The sequence below is a fragment of the Phoenix dactylifera genome, chromosome 1, assembly GCF_051530095.1.
Source record: "Phoenix dactylifera cultivar Ajwa chromosome 1, Ajwa_hap1_PhDact_Kaust_v1.1, whole genome shotgun sequence".
NCBI classification, from domain to species: Eukaryota; Viridiplantae; Streptophyta; class Magnoliopsida; order Arecales; family Arecaceae; genus Phoenix; species Phoenix dactylifera.
Genome location: NC_143190.1, coordinates 54,313,208 through 54,330,929, shown reverse-complemented (window position 1 = coordinate 54,330,929; position 17,722 = coordinate 54,313,208). Strand labels below are relative to the sequence as shown.

General features: G+C 46.8%; 1 protein-coding gene across 1 annotated transcript; it reads right to left on the bottom strand.

The window, feature by feature from the left end:
* Positions 1-220: 220 nt before the first annotated feature.
* On the bottom strand, positions 221-17,112 carry LOC103699949 (uncharacterized). The gene is made up of 4 exons (XM_039125472.3): positions 16,789-17,112; positions 15,966-16,094; positions 15,793-15,863; positions 221-736 (listed from the first exon to the last, which is right to left on the bottom strand). The coding sequence occupies exons 1-4, from the start codon at positions 16,936-16,938 to the stop codon at positions 505-507; spliced, it is 582 nt and encodes a 193-aa protein (XP_038981400.1). The 5' UTR covers positions 16,939-17,112; the 3' UTR covers positions 221-504.
* Positions 17,113-17,722: the final 610 nt, after the last annotated feature.

Here is a 17,722-nt window from a genome sequence, read left to right as displayed (position 1 = left end):
GGTGTAGACCCTGTTTGTTGGTGCTAAACAGAGCGAATAGGTGGTCTGTTAGGAGCCAAAATGTCCACTTTGCCCCTGATGATTCAGAAAAAAACTGAATTGACAAATTTTGGGGAGATTTTTGGAACCTAAAACTTGTTAAGGCTACAGCCTGGAGGGATGCCTCCTCTTTCCACAAGGAAAACACCCAGTAAAATAGAACATTCTGAACACAATCTCATGCACAACCAAGTATCATTTGAAACACATTTATAAGCAAAATGTACTTGATCAACAAGAACTACAATTGTCATCTTATTGTATATCAAATTGAAGCATATAAAGAATGTTCATATATTCGTTACATTACACTGAGTTAAACATGTGGAGCTCAATCACAATGCTTGTTGCCTCTTCTTAATACCGACTTTAGTCACTTCTTTTGGCAACTAGAAGTTCGAACATAGCAGCTTCTTCCGTTGTTATGTCTTGAAAATATGGCTTAACAACTATATTAAGCTCACATTATCCCCTTGACTTCTTTTGTTTCACAATAAAGTCATCATCATCGTAATTGACTCTTTTCTTTGCCTTGACATCTCCATTCTTCGATACCTGTGGTTTCTTTGAGCTCTCTGGTCTCTCTTGCTTTGTGGATTTGATAGGAGTGCCCATTCGCAGTTGCTGCTGCCTCTTCTGCTTTCTCTCATATGCTTTCTTTGCACGTTCAGGGGATAGCAGGCCATGTTCCATCATCCTGTATGTTGAGAACGGCAAAATCTGTGAGTTACTAAAGAAGTAGGAAGAGAGCAGTCTAGATACCACTATCAAAAGCCAAATCAATCACATAGATTAAAAAATCAAACTAATGAGGACAAGTGTAAATAATTTTAGTCAGTCTTAAAATTGCAGATAACTTCAAAATTTTCAAATTGAAGAATTGCATGCAAATAATCGTATACATTTTAATTTCTCTATATATAGCACAAGAAAAAGGAGCAAAAAACTTCTTAGGTTCATGGTAAGGTGTCCAACTATCGTACCTAGTTGGCATGAGTGCAATTTGGGAGCCATGCACATAAATATTAAGTCCCTACAAATACCAAACTAAGGTTTGGTTATAAGTGCAATATTTTCAGCTAGTATCTGTGATGTGAATTCTGCTGTGTCTCCAAACAATCAAAGCCTACATGACTACATAGACAGAAGCTACATACTAGACTTGCATTTGACTACACACCAGAGGAGCACCATAATATTTTGCAGCTTACTGTAGTTGTTTAGCATTGTGTTGTGTAAAACAACTTGAAAAGTCAGGAAAACCATTTGCCCTCTTATTTACTCATTTCAGATAATGAAATACATCTGTTATGAGATTTAGTCTAGAGGAATTCCTAAATTAACTTTGACTATGAAGTGGATGCTAGTTTCCAGCCATTGGAGGATTTGTCATCTTGCCAACAGTTAACCTAGAATTACAGTAAATATCACCCACCACATATAATGAGAGCACCTACTTGAAGAGAAGAAGAAACCTTGCTAGCAGAAAAGAAGAAAGCCAAGAGATCATAATCACTGACAAATAATATTGCAGGGAATAAGTAGTTTATGACCCCACCTCAAAAGATCACAGCACAAGAGACTTCCACACTGGAAATCAAGAAGTCAGAACTTCCTAACATTGGCTCTATTTAGATATCCGGTCCAATTTAGGCATGCACAGTGATGGGGGGCAAAATGGATCGTTCTACTCAGGGCAAGGGATCATTCCATTCCGGCCAGGCAGACCACAACACCGATCAGACAGGACCATGGTACTGCTCAGAATCAGCCCGATCTCGGACTCCACCGAAGGCTCAGTCGACCTCGGCCGGATCTCTCCGCTGCTACGACCTACAGCAACCTCTTCTAATGCTTATTATGACGTCCCGACCCCGAGCTCGGAACGTCTTGTTGTGTCAGCTACGAGCCAAAGAGATCATTGACCGCAGGACTATGCGAGCCGATATGGAAATGTACTCTATAGATGACCAGTACACCCCCATAACGTGGATCAAAAGTGGATAGAAGAAGAGATGCTCCATAGCTTCATCTAGTCAATACTTATCCAACCCATACGAACCCTAATTAAAAAACCCTTGATCCAAATATGATCCAAATAGGGTCAGGTTGGCTCAATTTTTTAGGTCGGGATGGTTTTTGCCACCCCAATTTTGGAGAAATAATTGTAGCAATGAATGCGAAAGGAGATGATAGTAAGGATCCAAAGGGTGTAATTTGTATTTTTATGGTATCTATACATTGGAGAGAAGAAGGGAGAAAAGAAGTCACTTGTCTTTGGTAACAAAGAGAATAAAATGCTCTTTTGGTAGCCTAACATAAGGATTCACCATCTAGTCCTTTGAGAAAGTCAACATTAGAAAGACCAGGGATTGAAGAATAAGAGGATGTTTTACAAAAATGAAATTGAATGCCTATCTTTTTTTTTTCTTGGTACAATGGCGGCTCACACATTACAGGTGTGGATGCGGTCAACAAAGTCAGAAAGCAAAAGGCTACATAAAGGCCTTGGCACGGGTCCACTGTCCAACCAGACAAACCCACCGGAGTGATGGGCTGCAAAGAAGACAACCTAGTCAGCAGTCCCATTTGCCTCCTTATAGACGTGTTAGGTCTGGTAGGAGTGGCACTTTCCCAGCAGTCTGCAAATCTCATGGATCAGCAGACGGTCCTCAGCTGTGTATCCCTGACCCCGGATCCACTCAACCACCGTGGCCGAATCCCCCTCAAGGATGATACGGTCCGCGCCCAGTGTCCGTCTCGTATAGCAAATACCCTCTCAGGCTGCTCTAAGCTCGACACATATCACTGACGAGTCAAAGCTCCATCGGCCTCCCACCGCAACTAGTCTGGCGTTGTGGTCTCGGATGGTGAAACCCACACTGCTGTATCTTCCGTCATTAGCCACACTGCCATCGAAGTTCACCTTGAGAAAACTTGAAGGTGGGGGCACCCAAGAGACAAAGACTATTCTGGATGCTACAAAAAGCAAAATGGGGGCCCCAAATGTCCCTAGCAACCTAGCAGGCGATACCTCTGCAATACCGGTGATCTCTGCCGTATGCAAAAGTGCTCTAATTGTTGTCACCCTCGGGTGAGGGCTGATGCTCTCGAAGACTCGTGCATTTCTATCTAGCCAACACTAGTAGGCCAAATAGGCAGCTCAGATCTCCTTCTCCTCAAACTTAGAGCCCCGTACCAAGGCCTCCAGAAAATGCAGGGATCCTCAATGGACGACCACCGCTGCCACTGGTCCATCTGGGCTGAAGCATAGCACCAAACTTGGCTGGCCCGCGGGCATCTGATGAGGGCGCGGTAAATGGACTCCACCTCCGGGTAGGTCAAACAAGCTGTCGGAATCCTCACACCCCGCCTCTCCAACACAGCTCTGGTAGGCAAGCACTCTCAGGCCACCTTCTAGAGAAACAAGGCAACCCGTGGATAAATGCGCATCCTCCAAATCCATCTAGCTCTCAATCTGTCGAGTCGTAGGCCTCGGAACCAGCCCCAAGAGGTCTCGGACCCTTACCACTAGCGATTCGGTCATGCTCCACACTCTTCTGTCTGTTGTCGCTTCCTCTATGATTGGCATAGCTAGAACCTGCTCGGCCAGCTGCTCCATGAACACGAGCCTGATGAGATCCTTGTCCCACCTGCGCTCCCCTCTGATGAAAAGTTTGCATACTCTGTGGCCCTCCAGCCACCCGTGGTCGACCATGGTGGGTCAGTCCTGCAGTGAAACCTCAGATAACCATCAGTCCTCCAGGATCCTGACTGTCCGGCAATCCCCGATCTCCCATCTGATCGCCGGTAGAACCCTCGAGGCGTGCGCACAAATCTCCCGCCATATAAAGGATGCTCCTCGTCCAGCGTGCATGGTGGGTTGGGAGTGTGGGTCTCCATACTTCGCTCTTAGCAGAGTGCCCCAAAGATTCTTTGGCTCCAGGAGAAACCTAGCTGCTAACCTGGTCGTGGGTATCTCTCTATGCTTGATCAGTGAGTATACTCTCAGTTTGCCCCAATTGGTCGGCTGACTTATGGTTTCCCAAGCCACAAGCTGAATACCCCCTCTGTCCCCCTGCTGCCTCCACATGAAGCTTCTAAACAGCCTCTCCAGACCTCGAAGTGTTGCAAAGGGAACCAGGATGTTAGATAACAAATAAATAGGAATGGAGCTCAAGACTGACTGACTCTGCCCATCATCGATAGAGCACCCGCCTGCCAGCTCTCCAGTTTGTGTCTAATACCCTGCTCCATGCTCGTGCACTCCCCACTGCACAGTCGTCGTCCCGTGATCGGGACCCCGAGGTACCTGAGGGTCTCCTCCTGCTCGCCAATCTCCAGAATGCTCATGACAGATGCCTTCACCCTCGGATCGATCTTCGGGTTGAACCAGATAGCTGACTTGATCAGATTGACTTGCTGACTTGATGCTCCACAGTACGCCCCCAAGATCCTGCTGATGGCTAGAGTCGATCACCTCATCGCATGGGCCAATAACATACAATCATCTACGAATAATAAGTGGGAGATCGGGGTCGTCTCCGACGTCGGGTTGTAGGCCTCCAACCCCTGTGTCACCGTGGCCTGCCGTAGAAAGCGGGATAGAGCATTTGCACATATGATAAACAAAAGAGGTGACAGCGGGCAACCCTGTCGTAGCCCCACCGATGACTCGAAGAAGCGTGACGGGGAGCCATTGATCAGTAGTGCAAAAGACGGTGTCAGGATGCATCCTTGAATACACCTAATCCACTGCGGATGGAAACCCAATCCCTTCAGGCACCGTACCACGAAGTCCCACCGCATCTTATCGTAAGCTCTCTCCATGTCAAGTTTGATCCCCATCAAACACATGCGCCTGGGCAGCCTCTGTAGGTTAGTCATAAACTTGTAAGCAATGAGGATGCTATTAGAGATGGAATGACCTCTAATAAGAGCCCCCTGCTTAGGATTGATCAGTCTGGATAGAATGCCTCTCATCCTCTAGACTAAAACCTTCACCACAACTTTGTACAAGAAAGTACACAAGCTGATTGGCCTGTAATGACTCGGCTCCACTGGATCCTGTCTCTTCAGAATCAGAGTGATGAAGGTCCATCTCCACTTGATGGGGACATCAGAGCCCTTCATCCAGATGATCCCGAGCCTCCGGATTGAGTCAGACCCGTTTATTTGCATATTTATTTTATTATTTTATTTCTGGGCTTATTTGCATTCTAGGGTTTATTTGTGGTTTATTTTATTTCTGGGCTTATTTGCATTTTAGGGCTTATTTGTGGTTTATTTGTGTTATTTGTGGGTTTATTAGGATTTATTTCTGTGTAAGGGGGTTTATGCAAATTGTATATTTGGGCCCTATATATAGGGAACTATTTTCATGATTAGGGTTTAATGAAGAATTAAGAATTTTCTTCCCCCACGTTTTTCTCTCCTTTCTCCTTCTCCCTTCTCCTTCTTCTCTTCTTCTTCCTCCTTCTCTTCCCCTCTTCTTCTGCTTCCATTTTAAATTTGGTTCGGCATCAACTTGGTATCAGAGCCTCGGCTTGCCCCTATGCCAAAGCCTCGGATCCCTACACAGCATCTTTCTCCGTTGCTGCCACTTGAATCGTCACCCACGCCCGCTGCACAACCTCACCCCACCACCTCCACCTCCGTCTTTATCCTTTTGATTTCCCACTGCCCGCTACCACACGCCTCCTTCATCAGGCCTTCCCCCCCCCCAAAAAAAAAAAAATCCTTTCTTCCCACTCTCGGTTCTCACACAAGGAACAGGGGGAAAATCCCTCCGCCGAGCTTTCCCTCCGAACGCCGCCTTCCCCAAGCAGACCGCCCGCAGCGCTTCTTCGTGCCCTCCGAGCACGCCGCCATCGAACCACCGAGCCGCCCCACCTCTGTGCTTCTTTCTCGGCGCCGAGATCCATCCCCCTGCCTCTGCTCCGCTGCCTCGCCGCTTCCGCTCTCGCCCCAACCCGCGTCCGGCTCCCTTTGTCCCTCTCCTCCCCCACTTATGCCGCCCCCGCCCCGTTCCCCTTTCCCCTCCCTTCTTCTCCGATCAAAACCCCTCTTCCCTTCAAACTCCCACGGGCCGACTCCACGGGGGTTTCATCAGGCCCCACACCCACACACTCGCCCGCCCCTTCCTCAACCTTCGGGCCAACAAGTGTCAGGTCCGCGCCACCACCGTAAGCATAATCCACCCCACCCCCCCTTCATCAGGCCATCACAAAAAAGTATTCGGCCCATTCCTCCCCATCAGACCCAGCCTGAAAACCACCCTTTTCCTCGCAATCGGGCCACTGTCGCCAGGCACGCCACTCCTTTTCAGAGCCGCTGAGTATAGGCCTACTAGTTAGAATTATTCAAGTCTGCAAATTGCTGAAGTCAAATTCGGTCCGCCAATTGAAGAGCCTACCAGCTGCATTCGTGCCCCTGATCGTCGCCCTAGTCCACAAGCACACGATTTTGGTCGACTACTTCACGATAGGTGATAGGTTTCTACTTTTTCTGGCTTGTTCATTTAATTATGTTCTAGTTCTCTTGCATGATAGCCATATTCTTGAAAATTTATATTGTTGTCAAAATTCAGAACATTAAACCTTTCACTTCCGAACCCGTCCTATTACCCTTTAAATCTTAACATTAAATTAGCACACCCTAGTAACAGGACGTTTCTCAACATTATTCGATCAGATTACTTTAGGATCAGAACAACTGTACTACTTGATTGCAATCTAATTTCTTAAATTGAATAATCTTAATCCTTAATTCTGAATAACCAAAGTAAAAAATCAGCAACATTTAAACTTTAAGTTATTCTTGTGAAAACTTGCTGATCTCTGCAATCATAATAGATTGCATTAGTAGGTTGTCCTGCATCAAATTTGATCTTGCATCATATTTATTAGGGTTTCATTAGTGACACTGCATTTCACATCATCACCCAGTGTCATCATTGCATGCCAACCTGTAGTGATATGGAGTACTATCTCAATCAACCTAAAACTCCTGTAGCTACCATGAATTCCGATATTTTGAGGTCTCTCTTAGAACAGATCGTTGCCATGCGGGCTGGATACAAGGAATTCAAACAAGAGATCCGTGAGCTCGTGCAAAATTCTAGAACCCCTAAATCGCCAACCCCTGTTACAGCCCAACTTAAAATCGGTTTGGTCGCACCACCTGTAGTCCTTCCCCACTCTCCTAGGCACCAAACCCAATACTCTAGATGTCAACAATTCGGCCATATAGCGCCCCAATGTTCCACTAAGACCTATCCGATTACTGAACCAGAAGTTAGGAACCAAGAGGCCGAATATGTCGAAGAAGTCTATGAAACAAATATAGAAGACTATGAAGAAGACTTTGAAGACGAACCTACAGAATTAGACCTTGTCCAAAATGATTTCCAAAAGGAGACTATTGATCTAAGTACAATCAAGCCACTTCACATCACTACTGTGGAAGAGGTAGTGACAGATATTGAGAGCAAGTCACCTGAATTGGCACTTGTAGCTAAAGATACCCATGCGGAGTCCAACCTTCAACATTCCCCAGTAGTAGTTTCTCTTCTAGAGGAGTTTCATGATGCACTCCCTGATGATCTTCCGGATGCACTTTCTCCAATGCGTGATATCCAACGCGCAATCGATCTAGTTTCTGGAGCATCTCTGTCCAACCTTCCACATCATAGGCTCAGACCGAATGCATATGCTAGGACCTGGAATTTAATGTTACCGACAGTTGAGTTTGCATGTAATAGTTCGGTTAACAAGTCCATAGGTATGAGTCCATTCGAATTGGTGCATGATTACAAACCTTGGCAAACCATAAACCTGTTTTTCATGTCTCATCAGTATAGAGTCTTTGAGTCTGCACAATCAATTGCATCACATCCACATTCATTGCATCAAGAAATCAGCAATTGTAGTCACTTTAATAACTTAAAATATAAATTCCTTACTGATTTACATAGACGTTATAAAGAGTTAAGTAAAAAAGATTACATCATGATAAGAATTAGGCTTAAACGATTTTCTTCAGATATGTTTAAGAAATTGCAAACTTGTAGTGCAGAACCGTTCAAAATCTTAAAGAAAATCAGTTCGAATGCATATGTTGTGGATCTTCCTGATAACTATGGAATTAGTGCGACATTTAATATTGAAGATTTGGTCCCATACAAAAAGATAATATTCATGCCTTCTGACCTCTTTATTGATGTACCTGCCCATGTTGGACACCCTGAACTATTACCTGCTGTTGAGCCAGCACTTCCCAAAGTTCATGCACGCAGAGAACAAATAGAATATATATTGGATGAGCAGGTTATTTCAACCACGAACGGTGATTACCAACGTTACCTTGTTCGGTGGAAAGGTCGATCAAAGTCTAATGTGACGTGGATTTCCAGAGCATAGTTGCAGCGCCTTGACCCCGATCTTCTGGAGCAGTACGACAGCCGGCCAGACCTGTACTCGACGGGGTCGAGTTTTTCTCATCCGAGAGGAGTTGATGGGGACATCAGAGCCCTTCATCCAAATGATCCTGAGCCCCCGGATTGAGTTAGACCCGTTTATTTGCATATTTATTTTATTATTTTATTTCTGGGCTTATTTGCATTCTAGGGTTTATTTGTGGTTTATTTTATTTCGGGGCTTATTTGCATTTTAGGGCTTATTTGTAGTTTATTTGTGTTATTTGTGGGTTTATTAGGATTTATTTCTGTGTAAGGGGGTTTATGCAAATTGTGTATTTGGGCCCTATGTATAGGGAACTATTTTCATGATTAGGGTTTAATGAAGAATTAAGAATTTCCTTCCCCCACGTTTTCCTCTCCTTTCTCCTCCTCCCTTCTCCTTCTTCTCTTCTTCTTCCTCCTTCTCTTCCCCTCTTCTTCTGCTTCCATTTTAAATTTGGTTCGGCATCACCACTCCTTTGGCATCGACGTAGAACCAAAAAATTGCTGGACAGCCTCTGTCACCTCCTGTCTGATGATGTGTCAGTATCTTTGAAAGAAGATCAAGGGGAAACCATTCGGGCCCGGGGATTTATCCTCACCCAAGGGTCAGAGGGCTGCCTGAACCTCCAAGTCTGACACCGGATTGACTAGAGCTGCATTCTCGTCCTCTGATACCTGCCTCTCCAGGTCTGGTCCCCAGACTCGCCATCCACACCCCCTACTTTAGTCCGCCTGGCTCAGAAGAACATCTCTAAGATCTGCCTAACTACCTCCTAGTCCTCTGATACCTGCCTACTACCATCCCTGATCCTGCACACGTGGTTCCGCTGTCACCAGATAATAGTCGACTAATGGAAAAATCTTGTGCTCCGATCACCTTCCTTAATTCATTAGATCCTAGATTTCTGCCTCCAAAGCACGTCCTACTGTCTGAGTAAGGAATAGTGTGTAGCCAGTAGCCCCCTGAGCTTTTCCTGCTCTACCTCTGACAAGCCGCCCCCGTTGTCCTCTAATGCCTGCAATCTTATGATGGCTGCCTCGGTATCCTCCACCCTCCTGAAAATATTTTCCACCTTCTTTTTATTCCATCTGATCAGTCATCGTCAGGTCAACTCCAGCTTTTTGGTTACCCTGTACATCACATCTCCTCCGACTGGCACTTGCCATGCCTCCCTCACCACATCCCAAGACCGCGAATAGGATAGCCACACTTTCTCGAATCGAAAAGGACTATGAATAGGAAAAGCATGTGAGGTACTCCCCAGGACAAGGCAGTGGTCTGATGCTATCCTAGGCAGGTGGGGCACCCCGTAGTCCGGAATCTCTAAATACTGCTGGTCGAAGCAAAGGCACAATCAATCCTCTCCCAAACACGCGCCCGACTTAGTCTGTTGTTGCACTAGGTGAACCTCGGTCCGGAGAATCGAGGTCAGCTAGATCGTTGGACATAATGAAGTCCTGGAACTCCTTGATCTTGATCTTGTTAGTGAAGACCTTCCTCCCCCTCTTCTCCTCCAGGCCATCAATGCAGTTGAAGTCCCCTGCCATCATCACCGGATACCCTAATTGGATGAGATTGGTGCCTCCTCCCATAAAGACCTCCTCTCTTGATAGTCCTTACTCGCATATGCCGCTAGTAAGACCCAAGGGGGGCCACTATCTTTTGAGATCACCATAATCACCTACTGGGTACATTTGTGGAAGACATCGAGGCTACATCCTCCTAGTCTCCACAAGACAATGATCCCCCTGAAAGGCCTTGGGACTCCACCACATACACTCCCCATGACCTCGGGATGGCACGCCTAGCTCGCTGCAAGCTGGGTCTCGAACAGAACACAGATCTCAGGATTGTGCAAGCTCACTAATCTGCAAAAGGCCGGTCGAAAGGATGGTTTTCTGGCGCCCCGACAGTTCCACAGCAAGATCTTCATTGGAGGTTTGGAGGTTTGGCAGAACGGGCAATGCTCTTTGGGCCCGACGACCCATTCACCTCCTCGGTAGACACTGTTTCCCCCTATCCAGGCTTCTCTAGCATTTCCTTAAGCACCTGGACTACTGGCTCATGTGACGACCTATCCACCTCCCTGGATGCCCACCAATGGCTCGGACCTGAAACCCCATGCCCAGGTCTCTCGTGTCTTGCGTGGGACGGAGCCTTCTTCCTTCGAGGTCGGCTGAGCGCTGGACTTCTCCTTTCCGGCCGGCGCCCCTCCTTGGTCGACTGCCGCTTGCGGCAGTGCCCCCATCACGGCTGCTCCACTGTGTGCCAGCGTCCCTCGCCGTGTACTGGGGTCCGTGGTCCATTGTGGTTCGTTGCCTGCTGGCACCGCCTCCTCCGCCGTGACTGGCACCATCGCCTGCCCGGAAGCATGCCCCGACCGCCGGTGACAGGCTCCGACTCCTGAACCATTGCTGTTCGCCAGCCTAGAGCGTGGTGATCACAGCTGGGCACGAAGGCATCGCAGGACCCCGGGCTGTCTCGCAAATCCCTGATCCGTTGACCTCGTGCCTCCTTGTTGGGCTCCTAGCCCATTTCAGTGGGCCAGGCCCACCTCCCGCGCCAACGGACCCAAAGCCCGCCTTGGCTTCGTGGACTTGGGCCCGACCCAGTTCTCCCTGCTCCTCTGCGCAGCTCGGTGGGATGCTTGGGCCCGGATTTGTGGCCTGGTCTGGAGTGTGGTTCAGGCCTGGGCCTGCCCTCTGGGCTTGGGCTCGAATGTCACCCGTTTGAGTGCGACCCGGTGCCGACTCGGCCTGAGCCGCTAGCATCTTCTCCACACCCAACACCAGGTGGCCGGGTCCGTTGCTCTTTTCCAGCGAGATACATCGGGCTATCTTCTTGGGCTTCTACCAGCCCTCAGAGTCTGACGAGGACTCGGGCGTACTCAGCTCCACCTTGCCTGGACTTGGCTCTGGGTCAATTGCGGTTGGTCCCTGGGTCGACTCGGTGGGAGACCCAGTCGTCTTCTTCGTCTGCGCTTCAGCCCTAGCACCGCCACCCCGTTGCATCCGAACATGGGTTGCTGCCATCCACGGGCCGAACATCGTCGGCCCCTGCCCCTCTAGGCCATTTACGGATTTACCGCCCTTTCCTCTGGAGCTTCACCCGAACCCCCAGCCCCTACCGAATTTGTCTTCTTCTTCGGTGCGTGGAGTCGACATTCAGTCGCTTGGTGGCCGATGCGAGCACAGTGGAAGCAGAGACTTGGCAGGTCCTTATAGACGAAGGCTTGCCAAAACTTCTTCTGTCTTCCTTGAACAAAAGATCCAGGTACCAGGGGCTTACCTGCATCTACCTCCACCCGCACTCGAGCGTACCCGATCCATTGCCACTCGTTGGAGATGCCGTCGAGCTCCATCGGCCGCCCCGCCGCCGCCGCCACAATATCGAAGATGGCGACCCTATCCCAGTACTCCATAGGAAGACCCGGTAGCCGGACCTAGATCACTGTCCGGCTTACAGTCTGGGTCCCCAGGGTGAAGTTAGCCTACCATTCTTCCATTGTAAGAAGCTGGCCTGCCACCACCCATGAGCCCGTCGCCATTACCTTCGCCCGCTCTTCTCCGACCCAAAGCGGACGGTCATGAGACCCTCTGCCATTGGGAGCACCTCCACTGGGAGCTGGCGTTTGGCCCGACCTCTGATCTCGCGTGCCACTAGGTCCGCCGGAACTTGCCTCCCCAAGTTCTTCGCAATCACCACCTTCTCCTCCCATTCAGTCCTCGCCAGCTCTAGTTGCTCCGACGACACCCTTGCCACCCATGGAAGCAGCATTCGAGCGTCGCCATCTCCTCCTTGGAGATCCAGTGGGGAAGGAACTCCGGTCTTCACATGGCCCCCTGTGCCACCGCAGACCACAGAGGGGTGGTCTCGGTCAACCTGATTTCTGGCCAGCCTGTCGGCCCTAGTTCCCTTCACCTGGCTCACTGCTACTGGGGGCTGCCATGGGGCAACCACCAGGTGCTCGACGAAATCCCCACTCAAGCCGAAGGCCTTTCAAGATCGTATTTTGAGAGTTGCAGGGGTCAATAATGCCTATCTATTTTGAAGATTCTATATGATGTCTGCCTCTGGTTAGTTGTGAAGGCTCATATGAAAATTTGGCGGAACAAAAGGCAATAATTTTGAAATATCAGTAAATTGAAGTGCTGAGACTGCACAAGTTATGACAAAGCATCAGAGAACCAAGATGGAATCAGCATGCAGAATGAACATCCAAGGTGCAAACAATCCAAATTCTGAAAAGGAAATGAGATCTATTTTGCATGAAAAATGATCATGTTAAGGAACAATATGCTAGAGAGATGGGAAAAGATGAGCAAGGAGCCAGCCATGAGAAGGGAGGGCTGCGGGAGAAGTTCTTCAAATGAACATTGGAATGCCTCGAATATAAGAATGGTTTATACCCTTTCCCAAGACTGTCTTCACAAGCCTCTTTAAATGTGGAGAACAATTCTTCCAACTCAATTTTAGATTTTACATGCACAAGATCAGAAATGAGCGCAAGTTGCAGCTTGTACTTTTGTTCAGTTCAAGATAGTCAAACAAATCTCTTTGGCAAATATCTTTTGGTCGGTCAATTTTTCCTTCAGTTATGAACAATAGCTGCAAAAGATGATGGTGAACATAAAGCAATGTGTTAAGAGATGGTTTTCACGATAAATCTTGCCTTTGTAATGCCATCACTAGATCATTGGGGAGTCAGATCCAGTGGTAACACAGAACTCAAGCCTTACTAAAATCAAGCAAAATATTTCAATGGTTTGATTTTTTTTTTCTTTACCTTTTTGTGTTGGTTGACAAGATAATTAGGCAGTGCAATGTTTAGTATTTTTGATTGTACGGAATTACGGCCTTAAAGAAACCCATGCTATTAGTATGCATTGCCGGACTAAATACTTTCTATCCTTGGTGCGGACACCAGTGCCAGGTCACCCGTCACTCAGGTTTACGGTCGCTGCAGAAGGATGGTCCAGTCAGTATGATTTTATTCTGGGAGTGATTTTATGTTATTTGGGCTTATTAGGATATTTTGCTATTTGACAGTCTTTAGGGTTTATTTTGGTATTTCGTTATTTTGACGGTCTTTTGTGAGACTAATTTCTTTTAGGGTTTTTTTTTGCATTTTTGGATCTATAAATATGTTGGACCGTACATCGTTTAGGGTTATGCTATGAATGAAATAAAAATTCATTCTCTTTCTTCAAGCTCTGGCGTGTAAAACCCTGAGCAGAGCTAGGTGCGAAACCGAGTTCTTTCTCCTCCTCCCTCCTCTCTCCTTCTTCCCTATTTCTCCTCTCCCTTTCTCTCCCTACTATCCTGCATCAACTTTGGTATCAGAGCACGGCTACGCAGAAAGAGAAAATCTTGGGTTGCCGTGGGTCGTGGGCTTGGGCTTCATGCGGGAGGAAAAACTTTGGGGTGTCTTCTCTAGGAGGTTCACTTTTCCCTCTTCCGCTTCCCTGCTCCCCGTTTCTTCTTCCGAAGCCGAACTTCCAAGCCCTATTCTCGTGAGCATCTCCTCCTTCCAGCGGCGTACAAGAAGAGAAAGGGAACCCCTGAGATATGGCGGCTCCCGAGGAAAGCGAAGGGAAACCCCTCCTCCATCGCCATCTTTGTTCGAATATGAGAAGAGGAGCGCCGCTGCCCCTCCCCGACACCCCATCATCCTCAACACCGCCTCTGCCCCTTCATCCTCGTCGAAACCCTTGACCTTGTCGCTAGCCAACGCTGCACTCCACGCGCCCGTCACGGAAGCCGGGTAACCGCCCACAACAACCCGCAAAGAAGAAGCACAATAACGGGTTAGTGGAGCGAGTCGTGCCCGTCAACCCGAATCCGCTTGGTTTGGAAGAAAACGAGAAAAAAAGAGAAAAAAAGAAAAGAAAAAAAAGAGGAAAAAAAGAGAAAGAAAGAAAGAAAAAGAGAAAAAAAAGGATTACCTGTTCGTCTTCTTCGTCTGCATGCCTCGCCGCCGTCGCCCTCGCCGCATCGCCACCCTTGCTACTCTGCCACGCCGTCTCCTGCCGCCACCGAGGATGATCAAAATCTGGCTACACTTGGATCCCGCGCGAGGAGCTACAACGGATTGACCCGGATTTGTTGTAGTACTACCGAGGCTACACCGAGCCGCTTTTATCAAGGTCGACTTCTTCCTACCCGGAGGGAGTTGGTGCGGACACCAGTGCCAGGTCACCCATCACTCGAGTCTACGATCGCCGCAAAAGGATGGTCCAACCAGTTTAATTTTATTCTGGGAGTGATTTTATGTTATTTGGGCTTATTAGAGTATTTTGTTATTTGACAGCCTTTAGGGCTTATTTTGGTATTTTATTATTTTGATGATCTTTTGTGAAGCTTCATAGCTTTAGGGTTTTTGGGCATTTTTGGGTCTATAAATATGTTAGATCGTATATCGTTTAGGGTTATGCTATGAATGAAATAGAAATTGATTCTCTTTATTCAAGCTCTGGCATGTGAAACCCTGAGTGGGACTAGGTGCGAAGCCTAGTTCTTCTTCTTCCTCCTCCCTCCTCTCTCCTTCTCCCCTATTTCTCCTCTCTCCCTTTTCTCTCTTCCTTTCTCTTCCTGCTGTCCTGCATCAATCTTTTCATATGCTCTAAGAAAACGTAAAGAATGCACCATGCTTATGACATAATTATCTTCCATTATTGCAGCTACTTAAATAATCAAGGGGGTTAATGAAAGAAAGAAATCTATCATTTACATGAAGATGCCAAAGTTAACTGACAAATGCAGAAATACATTATACAGTAACCCAAAATTGGAAGTAAGTAGTTCAATTATTTGGCAAATTCAACAAGCCAATACGTACAAAATTTAATGTGTTCTTGCATGCAACAAGGCAACAATCTTTTTTAGTTGAACATCAGGAAATTAGAAGTACAAGCAGAAAAGGGAAGGTCATTGAACTGGCATCTATAACAAGCTCGAAATGAGACATTAATAAAGCATGCTTTCTAAGTTCCATAGAACAGCATGTACTCATCAAGCGCTAGTTCCAAGATAGTAATTATACAAGCATAATGCCCCATGCCCTAAGTTTATGATATTCAAAACCTAAATGTGCGAGTTCTGTTTTAAATTAAAACTAGAAGGAATTTAATAAAACATTCGGCAGAACAGTAAGAATCCAACCGCAAACTACAACCAAAGAAAGCAAGTAGAATATTTACAACAACATAGAAGCTCAAGTAACTTCATTTATTTTCCATTTTGGCATATAGGGAAGGAGGGGATGAAAGGCACATGAGAATAATAGTCTTACCAGAACTCTGCCATTTCACTTGATGGAATCTGCTTTGATAAGGATTCATAAAATATCCGCAAGGGTTCTCTCTGCCATGAAGAATCCACAGCCACAGCGTAAGAAATTTTTCCAAAGGAATTTATCACCTCAGAATAAGTAGAAATAAGGAAGTGAATGTGCAAGTCTGTAACCTCTTCAGGAGGATCATACTTCTGGCCGGCCAAGGAATAGACTTTCTTCTGAGCCCTCACTTTGACAGCCGTTGTTTTGATTGTTTTGGCAACAGTTCTCGCAGAAGTTGATGACGATTTTTCTTTCACCTTCGTTCCAGAATCAAAACTTACATAAATCAAACAGAGGAAATACATGCAAAGAGGAAGAATTAAGTAAATGAGCACCCAAATTGGATTTAAGGGATTGCAAGAAATTTTAATTATTTCACTGTTGATTTAAAAAGCCAGAAGTTAAAATTATGGGGGACCAACAGAAAAGAAAATTATTGCATTCCAGAACCTCCATCAAGATGAACTCTAACATGAACATAATCCAAGAAGGCCCAATTTATTTTAGACTAAATCAAGAAGAAATAGAAGAGAATAAATATGCATTAATTTTTAAAGAAAAATAAACGTCAAATTTTGGGATCTGAAATCGAAACAAGACAGCATAGAGAACAAGTATTCCATCACCACAAATCACTAGAGAACACTACAAGCAAGCAATTTCCTGCCAAATTCTCAACCGGATAATCCAGGAAACAGAGGAACACACCACAAAATCAAAATCTACCCTCCAAAGACCACAAATCAAGCAAAAATGGAAAATCTAAGCGACAATTATAGTAAAATTTGATCAAACAGCATGAATCCTCGCGTGCACCTCCAGCAAATCCAACTAAAAGTTTATCCTAAAGCCGTCCGACAACAAATCCACATACCGCTACCGATAGATCACAGTAATTCTCAGACAAGATCGAAACTTTCCCAAGACAACACAAGAGCATTCGAGGAATACCCCCTGTTTGGAGGCGACAGTCACAGCTTTCTGCTTGGAGATCGAGACCGCCTTCCCCGATCCATCCACCTTCTTCGCCCTCTCCGACGAGACCACCGCCTTCCCCTTCCCCCCGCCGCCGCTCCCCTTGACCGCCGCGGACGAAGACATCCTCTCCCCCTCCCTCCCGATACGACGCCCGATATCGCCGATAACCGATATCTAATTCACAAAAATCCGAGCTTGGAGAGCGGCGGAGGCGTGCGACGGGCAAGAGTATAGAAGGGATATCCGCAATCTTGCGCCCCCGGGAGAGCCGCAGTGGCTTAACCTGCGCCAACGGCGGCGGGGAGGACAAAGGGAGGGGCAGTTTCGTCTTTTACGAGGTGCATGATTCCGCTCTGCACGAACCCTGATGCGGGGCCCGCCATCTTTTCCCGATAGTCGATACGGTGTAGGTGCCCTGAGAGGGTACTTGTAACATTCTTTATGCGGGCGTCAGATCTGCCGGCCGTTTCATCTCGCCAACGCATCCCATCGGCTGCGAGTCGAGTCACGTGCGAATCGGGCTCACGGACCGAGGCAGTTTCGGGACGTGGTTCGAAAATGAGACGATGAAATTGTGACCGTCGATCCGAATGATCTGTCCTAATGCGGTACAATGGGCCCCAGCTGACGATTTATCAAGTCCCGCACCTGTCTTGGATAAGCCGAGGATCCATCAAATCATGTGGACCAGGTTGATGAGCCGTTATAGATTGCAAGCATCAGCACCGTAAGTCTGCCATAGTCGTACGGATGGACAGCGTAGCCATAACTCATTTGCTAAAGTATTTTTAGCATATTGGTTTGCGATAAAAAATGACAGATTTATGTAGTATTTATGTTTGATTAGCCATCAATTTTTTTTTTAATATTATGTATAATTTTTATTATACTCTTAATAAAAAATAGA